Raw genomic sequence first — 23,608 nt, 5'->3', positions numbered from 1 at the left:
ATTACGTAATTGCTAGAATGTTCTACAAATATATACACTAGTCGAATATATGTTTTTAAAAGATAGAATTTAACAGATATATGGAGGAGAAAGAAAATGCCCGAGTTTCTCAGTAGTGAGTGCTGACAGTGAGAAATGGGCTTAAAAATTACATGAAGGGAAATGCTATTCTAGGCAACTACTTTAGTGTTAAACACTGTCCTGTAGTAACTCAATATATTGAAGAAATATTTGTATAATGGGGTTCTCTATTGTTTGCATTATTCAAATGATGCAACAAAATAGACAAATGACCTATGGAAATTGGAGACTTGATTCTCAGCATGTTTACTTTGGAAATATTACGAAATATATCAACTTGGTTCATTTGAGAAAAAAATAATAATTATGTCCCCTAACTATAGCGCCAACAAACTTTCAAGATATCACAATATAAACACAACTGAAAATAAAATGGTTCAAAACATGTTATATTAAAATAATATGTCGGCGCCAGTAGCCTTGTGGGCGTCCCGAATTTGAGTCCCGGCTCGTGGACCTTTCCCAATCCCACCCCCTTCACTCTCTCCCACTTCGCTTCCTGTCCAACTACACTGTCTTATTTAAATAAATGCATAAAAATGCCTAATCGGCTATTAAAAAAAAAAAAAAAAAAAAAAAAAAAAAAAATTATATACTTTTTAACCACAAATGCTCATCTTGCACTAGCTCTGAGAAAGTCATGCGGGATTAGTTCTTCGTCTGTGTACTTCGGTTAAAAAGGGTAGGGTAGGGTGAAAAACTCCGACATCGTTGTTTTACCCTTTTTTGTAAGGGATGCATGACTTTCTTTGCATGGTCTCTTGGTAAACACTGGGTCGGTACTTCCGCCTACGTAATTCGGGTTGAGGTAGTGTAAGACAAGCATTTGTGGTTAGAAGGTATATAAATTTGTATTTTTCTTGAAAATGACAGATTGTTTTTTTTTCCCTTATTCCTCAGCTGGGATTGAGTAGAACCCTTTGAAGCTGCACCGAAACTACAGTTTGGACCTTTAACCTGTTGGCTACCACTGAAGTCCACTATATGGAAAAAAAAATGCTGGAATGTTTTCCTCATAAACCTTATTTCTTGGATGACATAGAAGTGAGTAAATTATCAGGAAATTTTCATTCTGGAAGTGAACTTCTCCTTTAAGCCAAGAACCTGGACACATACAAACTGCACAGATGTTCTCTACATGTTTAATAAATGTTTTCACCACATATTTACAAAGTTGACACATAAGGTTAAACTGATCAGAAAAAAAGTTATTGGCAGCACTAATCTGGGTTTTACACAATGGCAATAACCTTCAGAGCATGTGATTAGTGTGTAGTTTTCTTGTCATGTGAAATCCACAATTTTTATTTGATCTGGGAGATTCCAATGAGCGTCTGCCTGCCTCATGATCTCTCCACTCATCTCGCACTTTACACCTCAGTGGCAATTCCTAAGCAGATTGTCCAGTCCGCTTTTGCTGATAGTCCCATACGCCTGAGAATAGCTGCCTAGTTTGGCGCGAGGGTCGCCGGCTGCAGAAACATTCGAATTGCTCTGGAACACCTTCTTGCTGAACCTTGGAGGAGCCTTGGCGTCACGTGAATGCGAATTAGACCGCTGGTTCTGTAGAGTAGGATATTAAGATATCATTAGGAGGAAAAACAAAAGATATTCATTAAAAACAAAGCAACAGAGGAGATCTAAGGAACAAAAAGGAAGAATTAACACAATAGAACAGATGGCAGTAAGACCTCCTGATATGTGTCAAAACTGAGGGGGATTCTCAATATGGCACTGCTTTCTATTTTGTGACGTACACCGTCTCAACCAAGAGTAAACAAGAGTCAAACGGGTCACATGGGTTTTATGCAAAGTGGAAACATTGATGGTTGAATGTATGGTAGCGGTGATTTGTGAAACAATTTTACCCCCGCAAACGAACAAAAGGCCACTCACCAAGCGAGCAGAGGTGACACATAACCCAGGGGAAACAATGGGATCATCCTTGCGCAGCAGGGGATTATTTTGGGGCTGTGCTAGTGTGAGAGAGAAAGAGTTTGTACGTGTCACGGGGGCGGAACGACCTCGTTGGTCTGCACCCTAATGGAAAAAATGAACAAATGAAACATTTGAAGTGAGCACTGAAGATGTTAGCAAAAAACTGCACCATATTACCTTGAATGTCTTTAAATGTTAAACAGACAACAGCTCTTATGTAAAATTTAATTTCATATGAGATATGTCGTACCATAGACCCATTAGCACCATCTGTAGGCAGTATACCTCCAGTATCTTGAATCCTCCTCCCAATCCGCTGAGAAAGAGATGGGTAGTGCTGCGGTTTGACTAAACCATCTGGAAAATAAATGGATAATACTTTATATAGCTGACTAATGAGTAATATTCTAGCATTATAAAGTTTGTGGTCTGCAAGAGTTGTTTTAATGTTTTTTTAAAGAAGTCTCTTAAGGTCAGCAAGGGTGTATTTATTTAATCACAAATACAGTAAAAATTATTACAATTTAAAAACAGTTTCTAATTTAATATATTTTAAAGAATTTATCCCTATGATGCCAAAGCTGAATTTTCAGCATCATTACTCCAGTCTTCAGTGTCACATGATCCTTCAAAATTTTTTCTAAAATGCTGATTTACTGTCACTTTTGAGCCATTTAACACACCTTTGCTGAATAAAAGTATTATTTTCTTTCAAAAAAAAAGAAGAAACTACTCCAGACTAGTGTATATTCTAAGTAGTATCCACCGTATTCCTAAACCGGTTCTTTAGCCGCTGTGGGGAAATAATGAGAAGAATAATGACGTGCGGTAAAACTGCACTACAAACCAGTGTGTTCGTAATTTTAAGTAAAAATTATATGGTAAGGCACACCAGTTTGCAATATCAAGCAGCAAAACAAGCTGTTTTGTACAGCTAAAAATAGCTGGATCTGGATGAGACCCGAAGCCTGCACCAGACCCATAAAATTTACAAAAGGCTGCGCCCACTCTTACAGCAAAAATAAGGTGGATAGTTGCAGTATATTTTATGGTAATGTATATTTGAAAACAGGATCTTCAGTGACCAAAGCTGTATGTGCATTACACATAATTGAATGCATAAGTGTAGTAATTAAATGTTACAGTATGACCAATATTAAACAGAACTCACTGGGCATGTGTGTGATGGGGTTATAAGAGGTTTTGACCGCACTGGGGCTAATAGTTGGGCTGGTGCTTTCAGGAGCTGAGTGTGTTTGCTCAGGCCTACTGAGAGGTTTTCCAACAGCTGCTCCAGTTCCATTAGAGCAGTTCTTGTCATTAGGAGATTTCCTGTCATGATCTCTGTCCGCACCACGCTTGCCTTCTCCTTGAGAGCCAGCACCTGTTTCATTGCTTTTGTCCATTCCACTGCCCCCATTCACTTCTGTAGTCTTCTCCTCTGATTTCTGTCTGAAATCAGGTTGTTTTTGCATCTGCCGACAAGCCCTTTTTTCCAGGATCATCTGTTACAAGAGAAATTGGAAAGATGAAGAGGAAAATTGTTTTTAAGTATTTTCTAATATATTATTCACTGTGAAACCACTACCATTCAAAAGTAGTTGTTCATAAGATGTTTCTAATATTTTTAATGATTTTAATGCTGCATTTATTTAATCAAAAATACAGTAAACAGCAATATTGCAAAATATTATTACAATGTAAAATAACGGTTTCTGACTATATTTTAAAATGTTATGTATTCCTGTGATGCCAAAGCTGAATTTTCAGCAGTCATTACTCCAGTTTTCAGTGTCACATGATCCCTCAGAAATCATTCTAATATGCAGAAAGCTGGAAACTGTGACACTTTTTGATGAATAGAAAGATAAAAAAAAAAGAATTTATCAAAAGTAGAAACCTGTCATCTTGAAATGTCTTCAATGTCATCTTAAAACAATTTAATCCATTCTTGCTAAATATTATTTCATTAAAAAAAAAAAATTCATACTGACCTTTGAACTTCACTGAACAATTATTTACGCTCAAAGTAATACATTTTCAGAAGGAAAGATTTCTGTTACCGTGACACAGCATTTGTTAACATAACACCGAAATCATATGACTGTGGACACTCACAACATTATGACTGCCTGAGGCAAAGCACCAGACAGAGGTCAAAGTACATCTGTGAAAAATGAGAAAATAATGAATGCAAAGTTTCCACTCACCTCATAGAGTTTGTTTCTGTACTGAGTAACAGAGAGTTGGACGTCATCGTCCACTGGCAAAATGACATCATAGACCAAACTAGGCTCTCTGGCTGGGTTGTGAAATCTTGCATGACACATGAAAAGAAGATGGATGTTTTTAGATGTTAATATTCATTTATGTATTTAGTAATTCATAAATTTATATAGAAAGATAGTAAGACATTGTTAAAATAGTCCATGTGACATCAGTGGTTCAACCTTAATTTTATGAAGCTGTGAGAAAACTTTTTAAGTGGAAGAAAACAACTTTATTCAACAATTTCTTCTTTTTCGTGTCAGTCTTCTATGTGCATTCAGCAGAGTACCAAGATGCATGCAGCAGATGTATGGGATTATTTTTGTGCCAATAAGAATGAACGTAACTTTATAAAACTGAACGTAACTTTCCAAGAAACGATCAAAAATATGCCACTGCAAAAGAAGAAAAACACAATGAAAATGAAAAAATGAACTCAGTCGCACGAAATTAACATGCTCTTCAAATATGCTTCATTCTTTGTTAATGATTTTAAAAGAATCGTTTTCGCGAATCATGGATTCTGAATGCGTTGCCACAGCTTTCGCTTACGCTTCGCAAATTTTTGTTTGCTGTTTTGGCACAAACCTCTCGTGGGGGCGGGCTTAACAGCGATCTACTCTGATTGGCTAATGAGCTTTTGATGGACAGTTGCTCTCTGACCTGGAATCACAGACGGTGACGTCAGTGTCGCGCATATTGCGGTGTGCAATAGGTCGTGCTTTGTTAATAGAAACTATCAGAACTGTTGCACACTGTACATGAATAAAACTTTTATCGATGTTATTAATTAACGTTACTTTAGCAACACGAACTTACTTCAAGCTGCCCTGAGGGACAAGCTGAGGTGGAAGATGATGCCGCTCTGTGTCTCTCCTGGGAGCTCATCTTTAGAAACTAAGAGACGACCGTAGGTGAAATACTAATAACATTAATACTTAATATAAACAAAGCACGACGTATTGCACACCGCAATATGCGCGCCACTGACATCACCGTCTGTGATTCCAGGTCAGAGAGCAACTGTCCATCAAAAGCTCATTAGCCAATCAGAGTAGATCGCTGTTAAGCCCGCCCCCACGAGAGGTTTGTGCCAAAACAGCAAACGAAAATTTGCGAAGCGTAAGCGAAAGCTGTGGCAACGCATTCAGAATCCATGATTCGCGAAAACGATTCTTTGAAAATCATTAACAAAGAATGAAGCATATTTGAAGAGCATGTTAAATTCGTGCGACTGAGTTCATTTTTTCATTTTCATTGTGTTTTTCTTCTTTTGCAGTGGCATATTTTTGATCGTTTCTTGGAAAGTTACGTTCAGTTTTACAAAGTTACGTTCATTCTTATTGGCACAAAAATAATCCCATACAGATGTAATTCTTAAGTTCAGATCAAAATGATCTGACATGGTTACAATTGTAAACTTAAATTGTAAAGCAGGGTCTTAATATATATGGTCTGTTTATAAAAGCTTATATTTTATACATTTAATAACTAAAGAATCTTGCAAGCACTTTATTTTCCCCCTTTACTCATACTGCACAAAAAGTGATTCAATAACACTGAATGGTTTGCATATGGTGGTGTGTTCTTAATTACAGCTTTCCTAAAATTATGTCCTATTAATAACATACAAAATATCCCATCCCAATATATCGCCTTGTTTACAATATCACAATGTATCGCAACATATCGTATTGCAACCCCTGTATCGTGATACATATCGTATTGCCAGATTCTTGGCAATACACAGCCCTAGAGTTTGTATGGACTATGTCCTTACTATCTTTCTGGGCCTTGAACGTGGTAGTTTGCTGTCTATGCAGGGTCAGAAATCTCTCAGATTTCACAATTAACAATCATCTTTAAAAAATATAGTGCATTGATGATCAAATACACTGTGTCAAGGTCTGTGCATTAAGAAAGCAGACTGGGTCAAAGTTGATTTCATGTTGACTTACATTATTATTTAAAAACATTAACATAAACATTCAACAAAGTGAAACTCACTTGGATACGTAAGGGTGCTGCAGAGCTTCCTCTGCACTGAGTCTCTTGTCTGGATTGAAAACCAGCAGGCGTTGCACTAAATCAAGGGCATCAGGTGGCACTGATGCCGGCAGAATTTCATCTAATGGCACCTGCGGTCTAAACACACATTCACATTAAGCATTATTATGTTAGCAAAGTCATCATTCAAGTTCAGCAAAACAACCATAGAGTGAAAAATGAAGATAAAATGTTAAATTTTAACATTACATACCTAAGCAGCATTCTCTGAATCACAGAAGCCCCATACTCTGATCTGATAGCCAACACATCTACAAAAAAAAATGACACACAGTCCTATTAGCAAAGATTAATAACTGAAAAACAATCCATAACTCTTTGTTTCTGGTTATTTTAGTAGTTGTCTCATGTAAAATACAATCTCACCTTCTGTAGAAGGATGTGGAATGGCACTCATGATTTTTTCAATTTGATTAATGGTAGACGTCCCAGGGAAAAGCGGCTTGCCCAGGAGCATCTCTCCCAGGATGCAACCTATGCTCCACATGTCTACACCTTTTGTGTACCTGCAGGAAATATAGGACTTGTTATCATAATATATTATACACAATATAATAAGTTTAAAACAATATATTTTGCAGGTCACCCACCTACTGGATCCCAAGAGAATTTCAGGAGCTCTGTACCATCGTGTTGCCACATACTCTGTCAAGGCAGGATTCACAGAATCCTCTTGGATCTGGTACAGGGATCTTGCCAAGCCAAAGTCGCATAGCTTCACAAAGCAATCTGAGTCTAGTAGAATGTTGGATGGCTTTGAGAAATAACAATTAAGAAATTACTTCAACCAGGACTTGTTTAAATTAATTCCACAAGCATGAAGTGATGTTAAAAGGTGGGACATACCTTTTGGTCCCTATGAATGACATTGCCTGAATGAAGGAATTTTGTTGCTTTAAGAAGCTGGTACATAACATAACGCTTATGAATGTCTTTTAATAGACTTCCTTTCTTTATTACTGCATGTAGATCTGTGTCTGAAAAGAAAAGAATACTCGGTGTAAATATAGTATAGACATCGTGAACAAAATCACATCACCACCTACTGTCACAACATAATAAAAGTTAATCTTATGTCAATAATAGTAACTTGGAAGTATGAATAGTGCAAAAGGCTTCAGCAAACATCACACAAATGGTCTCCTACCCATGAATTCAAACACAAGGTAAATGTCTTTGTCGTTTTGGGCTCTGATGACGTTTAGTAATTTAATTATGTTAGGATGATCCCCAAACTCCTGCAAAAGGGAAAAAGAAGGAGGTTTCATAATATGCCTTAACAAATGCCAAATTAAGTTTTTAATGTAAAGTACTGTTCAAACGTGTGGGGTCAGTAGATTTTGTTTCTCAAAAAAAAAGTATACTTTTATTCAGCAAGGATGTGTTAAATTGACCAGAAATGACAGTAAAGACATAAAAATATTTCTATTTCAAATAAATGCTGTATAAGGATATAAGCAGAACAAATATATACAGAACAACTGCTTTTAAAACTAATGCATTTTATTGAGCACCAATTTAGCATATTAGAATCATTTCTGAAGGACACTGAAAAATTGAGTAATGGCTACTGAAAATTCAGCTTTGCAATCACAGGAATAAATTCAAATTTAATATATATTAAAATATAAAACAATTATTTTAAATTGTAATAATATTTAGCAATTTGACTATATTCTTAGGTGATAAATTCAACTTGGTAAGCATAAGAAGCTTTTTCAAATACATTTTTAGATCTTACCAACAACAAACCTTTGAACAGTAGTGTAAATATGCATTGAAACATTAATATTTGCATTCTAAGGTTTAGTCAAAAGGGCAATATTCGTACCTGGAGGAACATAATTTCCCTGAATGTTCTCTATAGGAAAATGCAGAAAAAGCAGAATTAAAAATAATTAATAATCAATGATCTTATGTTTATTTGCTAATACATAGAAGACTACTATAATAGTATAGTAGCATAGTATTGCTTTTTCAGTCTGTTCGTTGCTCTCTACCACTATATTTTACTTTTCTCTAACCTGAGCATCCGTCCGATTCCTAAAGGCATCAAAGATTTTCTTCACAGCGACAGTCTCTCCTGTTTTTCTGTCCACAGCCTTCCAAACAATTCCATATGCCTGTGAAATGGATTTGAAAGCACACCGTAATAAAATTATAGCTGATTGAAGGAAAACATACAGTGCATGACTTAATGGGCAGTTGTCAAGGAAGGGTTGCCATGAAACCCTCATTTAAGTCATTTGTGCTCACTGCAGTTTCCATTTATTTACTCGAGTGACAGATGAGAGATCATGCCGTCTACAGAAACTTTGTTTACTGACTGCCATTATTAGTAGTTCAAACTGTTTCCCTATTATCTTTACTGCCAATATTAATTCTAAAATTGGCCTTATTTGCGCACACATATGTGAACCTGGACCACAAAACCAGTCATAAGGGTCAATTTTTCGAAATTGAGCTTTATACATAATCTGAAAGTTGATTAAATAATCTTGTTAGGATAGGACAATATTTGGCCAAGATACAACTATTTGAAAATCTGGAATCTGAGGGTGCAAAAATATTGAGAAAATCACCTTTAACGTTGTCCAAACTAAACTCTTACTAATGCATATTACTAATCATAAATTACGTTTTGCTATATTTACAGTAGGAATTTTACAAGATATCTTCATGAAACACAATTTTACTAATATCCTAATGATTTTTGGCATAAAAGAAAACAATCATTTTGACCCATACAATATATTTTTGGCTATTGCTATAAATATTTCCCAGCGGCTTAAGATTGGTTTTGTGGTCCAGGGTCACATATTTTATGTTAGGATTTCTTCTTTTGCAGATTGTTTTTACCCAAAAAGTGACTTTTTGTTACATTTACTTCTTGAAGTAAACAACAGAGCTTCATTGCACCCATTTAAACTTCATCAACTACAGTACAACAGTTCTTTCAAGCATATACGATCATGTGCAAAACAATAATATTAGATACAATAGGTGGGGTTTTTTTTATTCAAACTATTTCTAAAATTTTATTTAGGATGGTCCAGATGAGCCTGATGGTCTATTTCATCACCACAATCAACATAACAGCAAATACATGACCCTGTCTGGTTATTATATAACTATTTATAAGGTTTATCTTTGCATTTTTCCATACACATAATGGCATAAACATAAAAATAAACATCTTACCCCTTTTCCAAGTCTTCTCTTGATTTCATACTTCAAGGTGATGTGTTCTTCCACCTCTGTGATGTTCATGCCGTCTGTTTCCTGGTTTACCACTTAAAATGAATTTGAATGTGTTTTGATCATGGCAGGAATAAAATCCCAGCTGCTTGAGGAACACAGTGTCGCCACAAAATATATTTAATAAGCAAAAAACTAAAAACAAGATCTTACGAACCCACTCCTCTACCTAGGAGTGAACTTTTCCTAAGCGATATGCCGATCTAAATACGAAATTATCACTAGTTAATCTTAATCACTATTGACCATCCAAACATTTAAACTGAGTTACATAAATTGTAAACCCGACCTGTTGAAAGCAAATGTTTGTGTCGTTTGGATTTCACCATTGATAGCTGTGTTACGCAAAGTTACGCATCGCTTGGGTTTGTAATTGTTTGTCGCCATGGACACCAAAGGACGCAATCACTTAAAGGAGCCGCATGTCTCCTAAAGTTTCCTAAAGGGTCCATTTTGTGCTGTCAGTAATATGGATATGGAATATAGATTTTATACATTACTGAGTGCTGTTGGCAGGTGGACATTATTTTGGTCTTAAGTTCCCATTCGCTTTATGTCATGTCAGAAATAGTAGACAATCAAGTACTATAGAAACATATTAGCTGAGCTCCCACACAAATTTTTTTTTTTGATAATTATGGGCCATTATTCGAAGCATAAACCATAATACATATCCACCCTGTCATGGACATATATATTACTGTAATATACGTTTTCATTGCAGTATTAAAATGCAAATTCTATTTTCTGTATAATGTCTCTTTCCTAAACAGGGTTATTTGTTTGCTTCCAAACCATAAGTACATAAAAGATTTTATGTAAATGATGTATTTTTAAAGAAACTCATACAATTCACACATCTATTTTTAATTATTTGGAGAAAACTGTGAAATCTGGATGCAGTTTGTTTTTTGCATGTTATTGACCCCACACGTAGCTACTGGACACACTGGATTATATAGATATGATTAAATTAATATTTAAAATATTATTTTAAAATATCAAGATGACAGGGTGGACCAGCACATGATGGGGTGGACACATAAAGCAAAACAAAATATGACGATGAAACATTTATTCAACTTCGAAAAAAATAATATAATAAATATTATGTATTATTCACATTCATTTTAGTTTTTAGCAATATTAACTACAAATAATGCTATGTCCATCATGTAAGTGGCTGACAGGGTGGACATTTTCAATTAGCTTCAATTAGCATATTAGTTTACAACAAACGGTGACTAGCTAAATAGTTAGTCTGGTTGTTGAATAGAATTTGATATATTTAAACTCACATATTTCTAAAAATACTGTATTCTAAACACTTCTGGCCTGTTTTATGCCAACAGGGTGGACATGTTAAACTTAGGAAAAGCGAGTAAACTCATACGAAGAAAATTTGTCAATTTAAAAGTCTCAAAGTTACCTCAGCCGTTCAAATTCCCGCCACTGAAGACAAAAAAAAATCAGTTGTCCTGATGTCACTACAGGGGATGGCCTTTTCTTAAAGGGGTAGATTCCCCAATAGGACAGGGAGGACAACTATTCAAGGGACATGGACAAACTAGTATTTTTATTAAATTAAAACATCGTTTTTTTTACCAAATGATTAATACGCTCAAATCGAGTAATCTCTTATTTAACAAAATACTAATAGGAGAATTAAATTTTAAAATTTTATGATCTGACTATATTCTACCCACATTCAAATTTAATGAGCAATGCACGGGACATAGCAAAACAACACATATTCTCCTACACAAAACTAAAAATATATATATATATATTTAGAAAATGTATTAAAAGAGCCAAGTAATGCTTCTGTTACGAATTTAAAATCCTAGCCTAATATAACACACCCTTTCACAGTCATTTTTATGTTATCATGGCAAATGAGTTATGTACAGGACACCGAAAGGCACCCTCCAGTAATATTGCCCTGTTTGTACATATAGTCACACAGAGATGGGCAAACTATTTTTCAAAGTATTATGTGGTTTATTTCAAAACTATTATATTTACATTGGTCATTTAATAAATATGAATTATTACATAACGAAGTGAGCTAGACCAACACCAAAGCAAAGGAAAGAGAAAAACAAGTTTTTAATCAAACCTTTATAAAAGACTATCAACCAAAAATGTTAAGAGTACTGTAAATGAATGAGCTCTGTCTCATTTAAATACTGGGAAAACATCTATTAACAAAAATAAGGAAAGTGTAAAGCTAGGGAAAACATTTAAAATAAAATGCAGTACTGAGAATTCAGTATCAAACCTTGTTCTATGATATTATGAGATTCATAACCTACCAATTCATGTTCATTTAACACATGTATTTATAGAGGCAAGCATCTTTTGCCTATAACGAACTCCTTCTTATGACGCCCTCAGTTGGCTATGTATTCGCTACTCCCATTCTGGTGAACACTCTCAGACCACCATGTGATAGATAAATCTCATTACATAAAAAAAATCTATTATTAATCTGAAATCTGTTAATGATATAATCTTGATTGTACTACTGAACAACATAAGCCTTAGTAAGCAGCACTCTAATTGGATATGAGATTCCTACATTTCTACAATAGACATGGGCAAAATAGGGAAAATGAAACAAAGGTTTAATAAAAAGGAGTTCAAGGAGCTTAGAGAGGGAAGGAACATTTAAGAGGAGTGTAAGAAACGATTAAAGGCGTTGTAGGCAGACTCCAGGTCAAAGAGCATCTGGCGAACCTGGGAATCATCCAGCTCATCAGATGCAGACATGCTGCTTAGTGTGGTTAACCTGTGAGGAAGAACAACAGGAAAGTGAGCATTGCTTTTAAAGTGCAAGGAAACTTCAGGCAATTTGATTTAGTTGATTATGGCTTCTGTGATTAATCACATACAGTTCAAGCATAAATTCTTAAGGACTAAAAATTAACTCTAGTCTTCAGTGTCACATATTTCTTCAGAAATAATTCTAATATGTTGATATGGTGTTCAAGAAACATTTTTTTACTATTCTTAATGCTTAAAACAGTGAAACTAGGCTTACCAGAGGCTGACTTTGTCTTTGGCCTCTGAATCTGGAGGCATGTTGCTCATTCTATTCATGGTCTCCATAAGCTCTCTCAGGTCAGGTTGGATCTATAAAAAAATATTCTCAAATGTTAATCAACAAGAAGTAAATTGCCTCTAAATAACATGATGTTAAGCTGATGTAGCCTCTGAGTACCTCATCCATGGCACGAATCTCAAGTCGAAGTTTGTCCATCACTGTGATAAAGAGCTGCATGGGAGAAAGCATAAAGATTAAAAAAGGTATAGTAACAGATTTTGGCAGTTATTATCAAAGTTAAGTGTTTGTTTTAGCAGGGACTCAATGCGCCACATATTCAACTGTGGAGCACTGTGCTCAGTTGCATACGGCATTATTTCTCCTAGTCTGATCAAATAAATGTACTTAATGGAACTGTTGGAACAGGAAGGTATCCTCTGTGCTCAATCAATAAACAATTGGGGCGTTCTGGCATTAACTCAAGAAGCTATTCATTCTAGGCTACATACAATCACTATACAAAGTGTTTAAGATACATACAGAAACAATGTCTGCAATGCAGCGATTCAGGTTGCCCTTGTCATCCTTAATGGTGATTGGTCGATCCTCTTTGATTCTCTCCATAGCCAGTGGACAGTCCAGCTGTCAGAAACACACAGGGGAAAAGATATAAAAAAAAACCTAAAGAATACTGAACCACATGTTTGGGGTCAGTCAATTTTTATTCTTTTTTTTTGTTGTTAAAAAATTAATACTTTTATTCAGCAAAGATGTGTTAGGTTGTTAAAAAAGTGATAGCAAAGACTTATATTGTCTGAAAAGCCATTGAAAACTCAAATAATAAATCAGCATATTAGAATGATTTCTGAAGGATGGTTGATAAAAAAATCAGCTTAATATGTACAAAACATACATATACATATACAAAACTTAATATATAATGCAGTAAACTAATAAATAACTAAGCAAAGGTACAAAAGAACTGTAAAATAGAATAATTTAGAGTTACTTATAAGCAAAATAAGCTATACCCTGTATTTCCGACAAAAGTCATCAATGGATCCCACATCTGATCCCTGGACTTGTTTGAAAGCAGCCTTGTACTGAACAAGCAATCTTGAGCAAGCTCCTGTGTATCTGCAAAAACAAGAAAATGTGTTATATACACACACACACACACACCTTTTCCGCCAGGAGGTGGCGACAACTGCCCATTTAAAACATGTCATTGAATCATTCATTCAGGAGATTTCAGTGGTCAAACAAGTCTTAATGAAGTGAGACACTGACTCCTTCATTGAATGTTTTTTATTTTTATTTTCTTTAAATGAATATATGTTTTTAGCAAAGACTTAAGCAAAGAACAGTTTGTCAGAACCACTAGTAAATTGTTATTTTGTTTAGTTTTCTAATCTTTTTTTCTCCAGAATCGTGAGAGAATCATGGTCTCCAATTTATTAAAAACAACTAGGATTCTCAATTTATTCAGAATCGTGAAGCTCTTGTTTAAATGTTTATTACTGCATATAATTAATTAAAATGGAAGTTTAATTTCATAAAGTTCAAAATGCACCTTTAATTTTTTGCATTTTGTCTTTTTTTAGCTGAATAAAAGACTATTTTCCCTATATATTTCATAATTGAGGATTTCTTAAGAAAAGTTTAAAAATCTCGTCTCGTCTCGTTCTCGTGAACTCAGTCTCATGTCTCGTCTCGTCTCGTGGGATAAGTGTCTCGTCACACCCCTAATATATATATATATTATATATATATATATATATATATATATATATATATATATATATATATATATGTATGAATAGATGCAAATATAGGTGTGGTCATATTGGCATTATGGGCAAAAATCATCCACTGTTGTCAACAGATCAGTGATGTATGACTTTCAAATAAATAAGTAGTCGGCATGACCGGTGTTGGAAAAACTATGTGCAGAAATATTTCGCCCTCACGTGAAATCTCCAATCATTACATTTTTTTGATATCACCTTAATTTACAATATTTCGCAAAAAAACAAATGAAGTAACTAACTCGTTTGGAGTCACACAGTCCTTAATGTAGGCTTTTTCCAGGGCCTGGAGTGTTTTGACCACAGCAAACAACTCTGCCATGTTGTCATACCTTTTGAAACAAAATAAAAAGGACATTAATTGCAGCCTAATCACGTAATCACCATTCTGCATCATCATCATTGTGCTATCGATAAGACAAATTAATAGGGAAACTCAAAAACAACATGATGTCAGTTAACTTACTTTTCTCTTTCTCTGGCATTTTTGTACAATTTCACTTCCTATAACAGACAAAACACATTGTTAAAGCACAGATGAATGATGACATGAGTCCATTATTACAAATGATGTGTACAATATAACATTCTTACCTCATACAGTTCTGGCTTGTTGGGAGGTGCTGGTTAAAAGAAAGCAGAAAGGCAAAACAGACACAAAATCTGATATAAGACTATTAAAAATATGAGCAAGAGTATCAGAAGAATGAAATACTTTGATATTTGGGGGGTCATGATTAAGCAGGGTCTCTGACTCACCTCCTCCCATCACTCCAGAGGCAGGTATTCCATGAAACATGATGAACTACAAAACAATTAAAGCGAGAATCAGATCGTTATGTTTGATTTAGCAACAAGTTAACGCTATTCTCAAAGGAACGAATGATGTACACAATAGTTGCTTATCAAAAACAGACCGATCTTATCTCATTATGTTTACAGACACAGTGTGAACAAGGAAATACACCTCAAACTTCTAGACAGACAAACATTGTGTGTTATTTGTTAGATTTTAGACATCTAACGAACGGAATGACACAATGTGTAGTAAATCTTAACTAAAGTAACGTTATATAATACAACAGATCATTTTGTTTTGTTTATTTCCTCACAAACACTCAGCAATGCTAGCTAGCTCAGCTAGTGCTTTCATTCCGCTATAAAAGTACAAGAGACGTTGATGTCTCTCATCAGTTCCCACCTTATATATGTCTATAACGTTAATGTGGTTATGAAATTGTACATATTATTAAAATCCTAAAGGAGTTTTTATCAAAAACGCACCAGGAAAAATGAACTCACCCTTATATTGACGTCACCCACTCTAGCAAGCTCACGTGACGTCGCCGGATGATTTCGTTACATCCTGTATTCGCCACTATCCCTCTTATTCTTCATTACAAAAATACGCTTATGCGAAGAATATACCTTTTATTTAATCATAACTCTAAAATAATAAGAGTAATTTATTATTTTTTGAATTTAACATTAACGCTTTTATTCATACGTTTCATGGTGAGGGTTGCCAAATCCTTTTAATCTTTCCACACTAGTATATACAGTACACTTCATTGACTCAGTTATGTAATATATAACTACATTATAGTATAATAATTGTTTTATATGGTATATTGTACACAGTTGTAAGTCGATCACCTTCATTATTATAACAATGCTGTTAATCGAAAATAACTGATGTGTCAGCCATTCACAAGAATATTTGGCAACCCGAGAGAGTCTTTGAATACGCGCGCGGGAAAGACTGGATAGCTACAGTGAGCACAGGAGTTCGAGGAACTATGCCTAAAAACTTATAACATGACGTTGTAAATGTTCAAGTTGATTGCTAGCTTTGTTTGTTATGAGTCTGTGAGCGTTTTAGGGAATTGTTTGTCCCGCATATAAAGCGAGGCTGTTTTTTTTCAGTGTGTGAGAGATTTGTAAACAATGAAATCCGCCAAAAGCACTAAAGTGAAGCCTGCTGGAGCATCAGCTAAAGAAGAAGAGTGTGGAATATGGCTCGACACAACAGAATTAAAAGAAAAGAAACAACAGGTAAAACAATTGTATTGGAATTTTTTCTTTTATCTTCGTAAAGAAAAAAAAGCACTTACAGGTTTGATGAAGTGATCTCAGAGAGCTTTTACATTTTTTCAGAAACAGCAGATCCGGCCAATATCCAAATTACTGAACCCACTTGCGAGATCAGGGGGATACAGTGTGGCAGTGGCATTGAGTTTCACTCAGACCAAACTCAACATGCCTGTCACAAGACAAAGCACAATATCAACCTTCTTTTCACCCAAATCCAGAGGTAAGACATTCCAGAGCTGTATCATACTAACTCTATCAGATTATGTGATAACTTCAATATTGCCATTAATATTGTTTATTAATTTGTATAACTATGTATATATGCATGTATGTATGTATATGTGCATAGACAGAGAAAGTTACCATTTGAGGTACCGTTGTAGTATTTTATTTTAGTATGCATTTATTAATGATAATTATGAATGAATGAGTTTTGACTTTTATACACTGCAGTTCAAGTTTGGGATCAGTAAGATTTGTAAGGTGTGTGTGTGTTTTAAGAAGTCTCTTCTGCATATCAAAGGCTGCATTTATTTGATCAAAAATAGAGAAAAACTGTATATTGTGAAATATTGGAATTTAAAATAATGTTTTTTTTTTTTTTTTTTAATGTATTTTAAAATATAACTTATTTCTGTGATGCAAAGCTGAATTTTCAGCATCATTACTCCAGTCGTCAGTGTCACATGATCCTTCAGAAACCATTCTAATATGCTGATTTATTATCAGTGTTGGAAACCGTTGTGATGCTTTTTATTGTTATTATTATTAATAATACCTGTGTAGAACCTGTGATACTTTTTTCAGGATTGTTTTATGAAAATAAAATGCTTTTTTTTTTTTTTTTTTTTTTTTTTTTTTAAGAAATTATTACTTTTATTCAGCTAGGACGTGTTAAATTGAAACAAAGTGATAGTAAGGACTTGTATTGTTGGAAAAGATTTCTATTTTAAATAAATGCTGTTCTTTTAACTTTTATTAATCAAAAAAATTCTGAAAAATGTATCAGTTTCCAAAGAAATATAAAGTATCACAATGGTTAGCACTGATAATAAATCAGCATATTAGATTGATTTCTGAAGGATCATGTGACACTGAAGACTGGAGTAATGACGCTGAAAATTCAGCTTTGCATCACAGGAATAAATTCTATTTTAAAGTACATTAAAATAGAAAACCACTATTTTAATAATAGCAATAATATTTCAAAATATTATTATTTTTTTTTTTGTATTATTATTGATCAAATAAATGCAGACTTGACGAGCAAGGGACTTCTTTAAAAAATAGTAAAAATCTTACTGATCCCAATTTTTTGAAAGTAATTTCGTTTTAATTTTTCAAATTTTAGTCATTTTATTCTGTGTTTTTGTCATTTTGATTAGTTTGTTTTTAATATGCCTATATAGTTTTTTATTAATTTTTATTTTAGTTTTAGTTATTTGAGTAGATCAAGTGCTCATCAAGTAACTTTTGTCCTTTCCTGGCCAGATCCTAACCCTAGTGCAGCACACTCTGGGATGTTCAGTTCCATGCACACAGAGGCACGTGCCGGGGCCAAGCGGAAACATAATGTGACTTTGGACCCATCTGAGGTGTGCCAGCAGATCTGTGACAGAGATTTTAAAGGATTGTCAGCTAAAGACAAAAAAGAACAGCGTTTCCTTCATTTAATATGCGGAGATGAGCCAGATGAAGAAGAACCTCCTGAAAAAAGGAGACATGTTTTCCAACACAGAGACCAAAATGTGCTAGAGACACAAGAATATTGGTATAAAGAAGCTTCAAATGAACATCCAAATCAGACAGTTCCTGAAACTGAGATTTTCTTTCACGAGGAGTCCCCGGAACACTATGATCAGATTGTCTGGAAGCCCACTGAAGATGCACATAAGCATTTCCTCAAGTCTCCAGGTCCTAAACACACAAACAAAAATGTATTAAGAAGTCAGAAGGAATTGGTTAAGGGCTCTATCTTAACCTCTAGGCCTGTCAATGAAAACCACAAAAGATTGAGTACTTCTGTTAATCAGGAGCAGTCCTGGCACAAAAATAAGACATCACCCATAAAACGGATGGGAAAAGAGAATAGCTGGCCTGCATCACCTATTAAAAATGTTCCAACATCACCTTTTAAACGCCAGCTAATTTCCAGTCCAGCAAAGTGCAGGTTGAAGGAGAAATATACTTTCTCCCCAAAAAAATCAGGTAAGGAACTTGCAAACACAGTGATAGCTGGAGAAACTCTTGCTACGTTGTTCACTCAGGACTCAGAGGGCTTTTGTGTGATTGCTCATCGTGACCAGCACTCAAGGAGCCCACTAAAAGACCAAAACAATTTATGTGTGGGCAATGATTACGGGAATAGTCCATCTGCTGCTTCTTTAGAAAAAGCAGAGGAGGAATCAGAGCCAGAGATGCTTTTCACCCAAGACTCAGAAGGAAACATGGTCATCAAGCATTACCCAGAAACAGATGATTAATAACACAAGTGTTTTGTACTGATTTTATTTTTCAAGCTCTTGATTTTTAGGTAGGTTTACATGGTACAATGATACTGTGTAATTAATAAAACTACGTGAAAATGTAAATGAATATTCAATTCAAAAATAAAAAATTGTACAAGAACAAATAAACCTAAAAAAAAACAAAGATGTGTGTTGTGTAATATTTTCTAAAGATTCCCTGTTTGCCAGCAGATGGCAGACTGCACCATGAAGCATTTATTGTCTGTTTAGTGAATTACTTAGCTGTGCTTATAGATTCGGTGTATATTTGACGTAGGACATGACGTGTCTCATTAAACATTTACACAAGTTGTTCATTTTAATTTAAAGCTCTATCATTTCAAATTAATTTACGTTTTGTATTGCTTTAAATTACTAGCGTGGAGTAAGGTGAATACTTCACATTCTGTTCTCATTTGCCAAGTTGATGTTTCCCCAATGCTGCTCTGTTTAACTTCTCTGTCAGGGACAGAATCTATGAGTTTCATTAAAGAGCCATGTGCTGACGAATTCACTCATTTTCCACGCATTTATTATTAATGCCAACGACTCCCAAATATGATGATCCTCTTAAAAGACACCCTCGCCCTTCCTAAAATATAAAGGTAGTTTCACGTATAAAAAAAACATTTATACTGTGTGAGAAAAATATTAAGTGTGATATTACTACAAAATTAAACAACAATTAAAAAAGTGAACTATTATATTGTCCTTGTCCTAAAGCAAAATGTAACATTTTAACCTGGACAGCTCTAATAACACATTCTGTAAAAAATCTTTTTGTCCTTTTTGAAAGTTCACCTTGTTTTTCCGTAAGAGTGGGCGTGGCTATTTGTAAATTTTGTGGGTTTGGCTTCAGGTCTCATCACATTTAGCTATTTTTAGCCGTACAAAAAAAGCCGTTGTTTAGCCGTTGTTTTGCTGCTTGATATTGCAAATTGGTGTGTCTCATCGTATTTTTTAATGTATCTTAATTATGAACACACTTGTTTGTAGTGCAAACCGTTTTACCGTTTACTGCACGTTGTTATTCTTATTTGTAGTTACAACCAAGCAGCAACCAAAAGGGAGCCAATCCCATAGACTCCCCATGTTAAAATGGCCAACTTTACAGCAGAAAAAAATGTTTACAGCCTGGTACAAAAAGTGGTTTTGGTCTATATAGCCTATTGTGCCCTTCATGTCAACTGTGAGGGGGGTAATTTTTTTTATAACTCATCCGTTTAAATTATTAAGCCTTAAAGTGCTGCATAATTTAGGGCGTGGCCACTTGAGTGACAGGTGGATTGCCGCTGCTGTCACCAGCGTCGCGCTCGGCGGGCGTGGTTTCAGCAACCAGCTCCACCCACGTCCCGCCTCTTTGCCCATTTTCGATTATTCGTATTATAGTGACGTGATTCCAAGATGGCGACGGCCGACTCCCGCCCACTAAGAGCTTCAAAAATGCTCTTCAGAAACCTACGGGTGACGTCACGGACACTACGTCCATATTTTTTTTTACATTCTATGGTTACATCACGATTTGGTCAATTACCCGGATTATCGGCGATACACGGATGTGAACAACAGCATGGATTGCACAGTATGTACTACTGAATACCTTGTTCTGCTAATTTATGCTGCCTAATCCACGAAAAAAACGTGTGGAAGATGCTAAATCATATAGAGAAGGAATAGTAAGCAGGAAAAAAGTGCAATATTTTGACACACTTTAAGTTAATAGGTGGTAAAGATGCATACGATTAGTATTAATTAAGATATTAGCCTAATATTTCACCTACCTGACTGGAAATGATAAGAACAAACATGAATGTTGTTAAGAGTCTTGCCCTGGAAATCCTGGTTCAGTTTGGCCAACCACAAACGCCTTTTGTTCTTCAGACAATTTTTGTTATAACTTTTGACAGGCTATAGTACTCCAAATGTTTTTCCCGGTTCGACCGATTAGTACAGCCCGAAACATGATGACAATTGACCTTTTTTAGCAGGAATAATTAGCAAAATATGATTATTCCTTTGGTTCGGTGGCATTGTTTATGTTTAGTGCCGCTAATATGGCCGATTACGCTCTGTAGGCTTACTTTAGTGTCAAGGAATGAGAAGGATAAAGCTTAATCAGAAGATGGTTAAAAAAAGCCAATAAAATACAAAGAACAGTATAGCGAGTTCACAATTACTTTATTTGATTAAACTGATATGGTAACATGAAAATACTTTGGTAAAGTACAATTTAAGGCGTGTGATTAATACAGCGTACACGTTCTACTGTGTTTAAGCATCATTTAGAAATGTGCATTACATTATTTAGTTAAATGTGGACTGTTTACTGACCAAGCAAATGTAACATGATTCCCTTTTATGGACTGGAGAATGCTACATATTAACACATGTTGGCATACATTCAAAATGAGCTGAAGTGTTCAAGACCTTCCTGCTGAAGAAACATGTGAAGCATGTAAATTTACAAGCAGATGTAAAAGTGTGAGTGCAAAAAGAGAACATGTAGGAAACAATGTTGGACGTGAAGTTTGAGATTTACCATTTACTTCATGTTATAACACTGCACATGTCATTACTATCTTGATGGTGTTGAATGACATGTAGAAGCATTTGACTAACAAAAGGTAATTGCAGAAATTTATAGTCTGAAATTAAAAATTAAATACGGAGTGATAAAATTAAGCAATGTTTTGAACTACATTAAAATAATATAAAATCTTATAAAAATACCCCCAAAGGCACTCATTCAGTTAACCAGTTATCACACTCACAAAATACAAAGCGCGTTGATTGTAAAATATCCACTGTTTTTTTCTCTCTGCTCATGATTGCACATATTCTGCGTCCAAAGCCTGAAGATACAAGTTTACCTTGCCAAATAAACATTTTTTTTTTTTTTGCAGAAAAAAATGTTATGATCTGAAACTGGGATCTGTAAACTGTATAAATGTCAAATGTGGAAAAAACACAAAGGACTAGTTTCCCTATAAAAACAAGTTATAGCTAAATATAGTAATAATGTATTAAAAATATTTGATCTTTATTAGATTACTACACAGAAGCATGTATTTAACATGAGAATTTATGACGTCAACACAAAGTATTTTATCGTGTCAAAAAAATCCATACATTGATTTTAAAAGTGTAAAAAATAATCAAAATTTAATTGCTGATTTATTACTTATTACTTTGTACTTTGAGTTGCTGACTGAAAAATCCCATATTCGCACATAAAGGTGTCATCCTGTGTAATAATTTTTAAATGTATAATTATTTAATTATGTATTTTTATTGCTGCTAAATTTAAGGGGGGAAATATCCGGAGATCGGTTTAAAGGTTTCATAACCAGTGTAGGAAAATGATACATGTTTGTCCATATTTTACTTTAAATTTGAATTTTCGGAGCCTAAATCTACTCTCACAACCACAATGTATGAATTCTTACACTGCCATCCAAAGGTTTGGGATTAGTAAGATTTTTAATGTTTTTTAAAGTCTCTTATGCTCATCAAGGCTGCATTTACTTGATCCAAAAAAAAAATATTATTGCAATTTAACAGTTTTCTATTTTAATATACTTCAAAATACAATTTATTTCTGTGATTTCATCAGCCATTACTCCAGTATTCAGTGTCACACAATCCTTCAGAAATCATTCTAATATGCTGATTTATTATTAATGTTGGAAACAGTTGTGCTGCTTAATATTTATTTGAAACCTACTTTTTCAGGATTCTTTGATGAATAAAATGTTAAAAGGAACAGCATATATTCTAAATAGATTTTTTCTAACAATATAAGTCTGGAATATCACTTTTTATCAATGTAACAAGTATAACATTATAAAAAATGTATTACAAAAAGTATTAATTTCTTTCAAAGAAAGAAAAAAAGAAAAAATTTACTGACCCCAAACTTTAAATGGTAACGTATATTGTTAGAAAAGATTTCCATTGTAAATAAATGCTGTTCTTTTTAACATTTTATTCATCAAAGAATCTTAAATATATATATATATATATATATATATGTATATATATATAATAGGTTCCAAAAAAATTCAACAGCACAACTGTTTCCAACATTTATAATAAATCAGCATACTAGAAAGATTTCTGAAAGATCATGTGACACTGAAAACTGGAGTAATGATGATTTACATAACAGGAATAAATTCTATTTTGAAGTATTTTTAATTAAATAAAAACAGCCTTGATGAACAGAAAAGACTTCTTTAAAAAACCATGAAAAATCATACTGATCCCAAACTTTTAAACGACAGTGTACATCTCAGCTAACAGTGTGACACAGTGAAAGTGCATGAAGAATTCTGGGTAGGAGGAAAGAGGTGACAAGCTGGGAAAGGAATCAACCAGCGATCTTTGTGGGCTCTGTCACCAGGCTGGAGCCGTCCCAAACCGTTTTAAACTGCTCTGGGATTGAAAACTCCCTCTGTTGAATATACAAGAAGAAATGAGTCAAATAATGTATAAACAATGCCTCAAAGGCTGATGACAGATTTTCTCCCATATTTGAATGT

At 34.4% G+C, this 23,608-nt stretch overlaps 4 protein-coding genes across 11 annotated transcripts in view; 1 reads left to right on the top strand and 3 right to left on the bottom strand.

The window, feature by feature from the left end:
* Nucleotides 1-1,219: 1,219 nt before the first annotated feature.
* Nucleotides 1,220-11,136, bottom strand: mapk15 (mitogen-activated protein kinase 15). Of its 3 annotated transcripts, none has more exons than XM_051137018.1 (15): nt 11,042-11,136; nt 9,556-9,647; nt 8,379-8,477; nt 8,186-8,215; nt 7,502-7,592; nt 7,201-7,331; nt 6,945-7,108; nt 6,721-6,860; nt 6,548-6,605; nt 6,295-6,432; nt 4,230-4,335; nt 3,191-3,524; nt 2,270-2,376; nt 1,978-2,121; nt 1,220-1,644 (listed from the first exon to the last, which is right to left on the bottom strand). In XM_051137018.1, the coding sequence occupies exons 2-15, from the start codon at nt 9,622-9,624 to the stop codon at nt 1,459-1,461; spliced, it is 1,797 nt and encodes a 598-aa protein (XP_050992975.1). In that variant the 5' UTR covers nt 9,625-9,647; nt 11,042-11,136; the 3' UTR covers nt 1,220-1,458. The 3 variants fall into 3 exon arrangements, with proteins under 3 accessions (XP_050992975.1, XP_050992974.1, XP_050992973.1); XM_051137017.1 differs by lacking the exon at nt 11,042-11,136 and adding an exon at nt 9,902-9,965 and having other exon boundaries at nt 9,556-9,697; XM_051137016.1 differs by lacking the exon at nt 11,042-11,136 and having other exon boundaries at nt 9,556-9,966.
* Nucleotides 11,137-11,590: 454 nt separating this feature from the next.
* vps28 (VPS28 subunit of ESCRT-I) lies at nt 11,591-15,819 on the bottom strand. 3 transcript variants are annotated; one of them, XM_051137633.1, is made up of 10 exons: nt 15,769-15,819; nt 15,226-15,271; nt 15,061-15,089; nt 14,933-14,970; nt 14,709-14,798; nt 13,690-13,795; nt 13,199-13,300; nt 12,836-12,889; nt 12,656-12,747; nt 11,591-12,403 (listed from the first exon to the last, which is right to left on the bottom strand). In XM_051137633.1, the coding sequence occupies exons 2-10, from the start codon at nt 15,263-15,265 to the stop codon at nt 12,283-12,285; spliced, it is 672 nt and encodes a 223-aa protein (XP_050993590.1). In that variant the 5' UTR covers nt 15,266-15,271; nt 15,769-15,819; the 3' UTR covers nt 11,591-12,282. The 3 variants fall into 3 exon arrangements, with proteins under 3 accessions (XP_050993590.1, XP_050993592.1, XP_050993591.1); XM_051137635.1 differs by lacking the exon at nt 15,769-15,819 and adding an exon at nt 15,751-15,758; XM_051137634.1 differs by lacking the exon at nt 15,769-15,819 and adding an exon at nt 15,668-15,722.
* A 391-nt stretch (nt 15,820-16,210) lies between these two features.
* LOC127181986 (aurora kinase A and ninein-interacting protein) lies at nt 16,211-19,183 on the top strand. The gene is made up of 3 exons (XM_051137045.1): nt 16,211-16,521; nt 16,624-16,780; nt 18,052-19,183. The coding sequence occupies exons 1-3, from the start codon at nt 16,414-16,416 to the stop codon at nt 19,041-19,043; spliced, it is 1,257 nt and encodes a 418-aa protein (XP_050993002.1). The 5' UTR covers nt 16,211-16,413; the 3' UTR covers nt 19,044-19,183.
* A 2,045-nt stretch (nt 19,184-21,228) lies between these two features.
* The window catches only part of cap2 (cyclase associated actin cytoskeleton regulatory protein 2), a 36,702-nt gene continuing 34,322 nt past the window's right edge, over nt 21,229-23,608 (bottom strand). For all 4 annotated transcript variants that reach the window (XM_051137071.1, XM_051137072.1, XM_051137070.1 and 1 more), the window contains one exon: nt 21,229-23,520. In XM_051137071.1, the coding sequence (XP_050993028.1) occupies nt 23,437-23,520 (84 nt within the window). In that variant the 3' untranslated portion in view covers nt 21,229-23,436. The remainder of the gene's footprint in view (nt 23,521-23,608) is intronic.

The sequence above is a fragment of the Labeo rohita genome, chromosome 19 (genome assembly GCF_022985175.1).
Source record: "Labeo rohita strain BAU-BD-2019 chromosome 19, IGBB_LRoh.1.0, whole genome shotgun sequence".
NCBI classification, from domain to species: Eukaryota; Metazoa; Chordata; class Actinopteri; order Cypriniformes; family Cyprinidae; genus Labeo; species Labeo rohita.
The sequence above is the reverse complement of the archived record's forward strand: the minus strand, read 5'-3'. Positions and strand labels throughout refer to the sequence as shown.